Genomic DNA, 4712 nt, shown 5'->3' with positions numbered 1-4712 from the left:
TTTCCTGGAGGAAAATAAAGGTATCAATTAAAACTAAATTTTAATAAAGATAAGCACTTAAAGTTAATCATGAAAGTAACAGATATGAAGCATATAAGCTCTGAACTAGTAGAGAATTGGTAAAGTGGAGTCCAACAGAAGACAAGATGAATGAGGAAAAGATGTAGACAGAATTAGCATGAAAAACAACACACATGATACAACAATAAGTTTAAACACACATGGGAGTAATTTCATTTCATATAGATGGATCGTCTGATCTATTTTTAAAGAAAAATATTTCTAGATTGGATAAAAACAAGAACAAAACTCAGTCGTATGCTGTACACCAGAGCCATATCTAAAGGATATGGACATCTTGAAAATAAGAGGATGTGGAAGATTTACTAGAAAATCCAAAAAAAGATGGAACTACTGTTTTTGCCCAGACTACAAAAGAATCTTCACATTCAATCCCAAATGTAAACAACAACAAAACTTTTAAATGTGATAGACACTAAATCTTTTCTTGGTCTTGAACCAAAGTTGCAGCCTGGGATGATGTCAAGCTGTGCCTCCCTCAGCATGATAGCAAGTTGGGGCCTCAGACTCTTGCTTATCCTAGCTTTGTGCATCCTGAGAATTTGGACTTCCTCTTACCAAATCAAGACCTATGTTCACATCAACCTGGGAAGACTTCTTGCTTTCAGTGGATAATGATAGCACTTCCTAGAAGAATTAATCAGAGGGATGGAAATTACCAATAGTGAAAACTCTGGGGGAAAAAAAAAGTTTCAGAAGCTAAATTGCCTATTTCCAAAACTAGTTTTATTTTTCTGTCCTCTTATCCTTTATTTCCATCTTCTCTGCTTAAAAATCTGTAAGACAACTAAAATGACAAAATAACTTTTTTTTTTTTTTTTTTTTTTTTTAAGGGGAAGGAGAGGGAGAGGAGAATCCTAAGCAGGCTCCATATCCAGCACAGTACCCTATAGAGAGCTTGATCTCACAACCCTGAGATCACCACCTACGCCGAAATCAAGAGTAGGTTGCTTAAGTGGGTAGGAGAAGAATCCATGAAACAAGATTGGATAGGGAGGGAGACAAACCATAAGTGACTCTTAATCTCACGAAACAAACTGTGGGTTGCTGGGGGGAGGGGGGTTGGGAGAAGGGGGGTAGGGTTATGGACATTGGGGAGGGTATGTGCTTTTGGGTAAATTGGAAGGGGAGATGAACCATGAGAGACTATGGACTCTGAAAAACAATCTGAGGGGTTTGAAGTGGCGGGGGGGTGGGAGGTTGGGGTACCAGGTGGTGGGTATTATAGAGGGCACAGCTTGCATGGAGCACTGGGTGTGGTGAAAAAATAATGAATACTGTTTTTCTGAAAATAAATAAATTGGAGAAAAAAAAAAAAGAGTAGGTTGCTTAAATGACTAAGCCACCTGAGAGCCCCTAAAACAACTTTGATTATAATGAAGAGACCCCTCTTCCCTTCCCCCTACTTGGACAATCCTCCCTTATCCCAGCACAGCCCTGGAGTTGGGGGGGGGGCAACGGCATGTTGCGGGGGAAATAGGTACACTTGCTGCGCACGGCCTGTTACGCGCAGATAGTCACGTAGGCAAGGGGGGGATCGCCTAAGTATGTGGACCTAGTCACGTAGGCAGGATGTTTCTCTGCTGAGTAATAAGATCCAACTCCCCCTCCTCACTCCCCCTCCCCACCTTTCTCTTCGCTCGCTGGGGTCCTTCAAAGCCAATCTACAAACACCGAGTATGCCTTATATTCAAACCAGCCAATGAAAACTTTGTAACTATGTATCTGTTTCTGTACGTATGTTTTCGCTTCCCCGTACCCCATAAAAAGGCCCTGAACAAAGGGCTGGCGCGCGAGTCTTCCTAAGACTTGATCGCCCGCAGGTACCTGTGTCAACTCAATAAACCTCGTGCTGTTTGCATCTGATCAGTGGACTCGGCTTGGTTTTTGGGTCCGGGGGTCTCCTCCTGAGAAGGGGTCCATTCCGGGGTGCTTGGAGCCCCGGGGGATCTTTCATTTGGGGGCTCGTCCGGGATGTGAGACCCCCACCCAGGGACCACCGACCCACTGTCAGGAGGTAAGCTGGCCAGCGCTATATTCGTTGTGTTTGTGGTTATAGTTAGACCTGTTACTTGTGATTTCGCGTTGTGTCTGTAGTGGTGTCTGGATCTGTTACTTGTAATTTCGCGCACGCGTTTGGTTTTGGTTTGGGGTTCGATCGGATCCATTTGTATTTGGTGAGGGCCAGAAGGAGCTGACGGGCTCGGACTTCTCCCTCACAGCCCTGGAAGACGTTCCAGAGGCGTTTGTAGTCCCGCCGGGCGGGACATTTGAGTCCTTCGGGACATCTATGCCCCGGGGCAGCGGGGCATTTGGAGCTCGGCCGATATCGGAGGGATACACGGCCTTAGTTGGAGAGGGGGAATCCGGACCCCCTGAATCTCCGCTTGAGTTTTTGCTTTCGGTTTGGCGCCAAAATCGCGCAGCGCGTTTGTTTGTTCTGTGTCTGAGTCTAGTCTTTGTCTCTGTGATAATAACTCTTTTTTTTCTTGAAATTATGGGACAGACAGTGACTACTCCTTTAAGTCTGACCCTAAGCCACTGGAGCGACGTCCGAGACCGGGCAAACAACCAATCGGTGGAAATACGGAAAAAGAAATGGGTCACCCTTTGTTCCTCCGAGTGGCCCACTTTCAATGTGGGATGGCCACGCGATGGCACTTTTAACCTTGATATTATTTCTCAGGTGGAAGCCAAAGTTTTCAGCCCCGGACCCCATGGGCATCCCGATCAGGTGCCCTACATCGTCACCTGGAGGGCTCTGGTTTCAGACCCCCCACTCTGGGTCCAGCCCTTTGTTCTCCTTCCCAAACCCTGCTCCTCCCCTATCACCCCCACTGCGCCGCCTCCCCTAAAAGAGCAACTGTCCCACCCCCAAACCACGCCCTCCAGGGAGACTGCGCAACCCACCCCTCCCCCACCTACTCCCACTTCCTCTTCTCTTTACCCTGCCCTTACCCCACTCCGGGATAAATCCCCAAAACTTCCCAAGCCTGTTCAGCCTGCTCCCAAGCCTGTTCAGCCTGCTCCCGAGCCTGTTCAGTCTGCTCCCGTTTTGCCTCCAGACACTGAGTCCCCTCTTATCGACCTGTTAACGGAAGAACCCCCTCCCTACCCGGAGGCCACAACAGAAGAGCGAAAGCCTAGTTCCCTGGCGTCACCCATTGCGGGGCGACTCAGGGACCGACGTGCACAGCCACCAAGTCAAGTCTCCCAAGCTTTCCCCTTGAGGGAAGGTCCTAACGGTCGGCCACAGTACTGGCCCTTTACTGCTTCTGATCTCTATAACTGGAAGCAACATAACCCTCCCTTCTCTAAGGACCCCGCCACCCTGACTAACTTGATTGAATCTATTCTAGTTACCCATCAACCCACTTGGGATGATTGTCAACAGCTGTTGCAGACTCTGCTGACCTCGGAGGAAAAGCAGAGAGTTCTTCTGGAAGCCCGAAAGAACGTACCGGGCGATGATGGGCGACCAACCCAGTTGCCTAATGAGATCGACATAGCTTTTCCCTTAACCCGCCCTAACTGGGACTTCGCCACTTCTGCAGGTAGGGAGCACCTTCGTCTCTATCGCCAGTTGCTCATAGCGGGTCTCCGAGCAGCCGCAAGGCGGCCCACTAATTTGGCTCAGGTTAAGCAAGTAATACAGGGAAGGGAAGAGACACCTTCTGCCTTTCTAGAGAGACTTAAGGAGGCTTATAGGATGTACACCCCGTATGACCCTGATGATGAAGGGCAAGCAACTAGTGTATCAATGTCCTTTATCTGGCAGTCAAGCCCTGATATTAGGGGCAAATTACAGAGATTAGAAGGGCTACAGGGGTATACACTTTCTGACTTATTAAAAGAGGCAGAAAAGGTGTTCAATAAAAGAGAAACTCCGGAAGAGAAAGAGGAGAGAATATGGTTAAGAATGAAAGAGGCACAGGATGAAAGAGATAAAAAGCGGAGCAGGGAATTGACTAAGGTATTGGCCACCGTAGTTACTCAGGGACAGGACAGAGAGGGAGTCAGGATGGGAGAGCGAGAACGAAGAAGGACCAAATTAGACAGAGACCAATGTGCCTATTGCAAGGAAAGAGGACACTGGGCCCGAGAGTGTCCCAGGAACCCCAAGAATCTCAGAGGACCCTTGACGCCCAAACCATTGACTTCCCTACTGACGTTGGAAGACTAGGGAAGTCAGGGCCAGGAGCCCCCCCCTGAGCCCAGGATAACTTTAAGCGTCGGGGGGCAGCCAGTTACCTTCCTAGTCGACACCGGGGCCCAGCATTCAGTCCTAACCCAGACTCTAGGACCACTTAGCAACCGAACTGCTTGGGTACAAGGAGCAACTGGAGGAAAGAACTATCGATGGACCACGGAACGCAGGGTCCAGCTGGCTACCGGTAAGGTGACGCATTCATTTCTACACGTACCCGATTGCCCCTACCCGTTACTGGGGAGAGACCTTCTAACCAAACTAAAGGCCCAAATCCACTTCAACCCAGAAGGGGCGGCAATAACAGGCCCCAATGGAGGACCCTTACAGGTCTTGACCCTCCATTTGGAAGAGGAATATAGACTATATGAACCTGAACAGACCCCAGAGGTCCAAAATGAAGCTTGGCTGAGAGAATTCCCTA

General features: G+C 48.6%; 1 protein-coding gene across 1 annotated transcript; it reads left to right on the top strand.

Moving 5' to 3' along the window:
* Positions 1 to 2383: 2383 nt before the first annotated feature.
* LOC122912509 (bromodomain-containing protein 4-like) lies at positions 2384 to 4267 on the top strand. The gene has a single exon (XM_044258351.1). It carries the CDS (start codon positions 2579 to 2581, stop codon positions 4262 to 4264), a length of 1686 nt encoding a protein of 561 aa, XP_044114286.1. The 5' UTR covers positions 2384 to 2578; the 3' UTR covers positions 4265 to 4267.
* Positions 4268 to 4712: the final 445 nt, after the last annotated feature.

This window comes from Neovison vison, chromosome 7 (assembly GCF_020171115.1).
Source record: "Neovison vison isolate M4711 chromosome 7, ASM_NN_V1, whole genome shotgun sequence".
Taxonomy (NCBI): domain Eukaryota; kingdom Metazoa; phylum Chordata; class Mammalia; order Carnivora; family Mustelidae; genus Neogale; species Neogale vison.
This window is presented reverse-complemented; position numbering and strand designations above follow the sequence as displayed.

Excerpts from the sequence above, each read along its gene's own strand:
- LOC122912509 (XM_044258351.1), top strand. The coding sequence starts at position 2,579 with ATGGGACAGACAGTGACTACTCCTTTAAGTCTGACCCTAAGCCACTGG.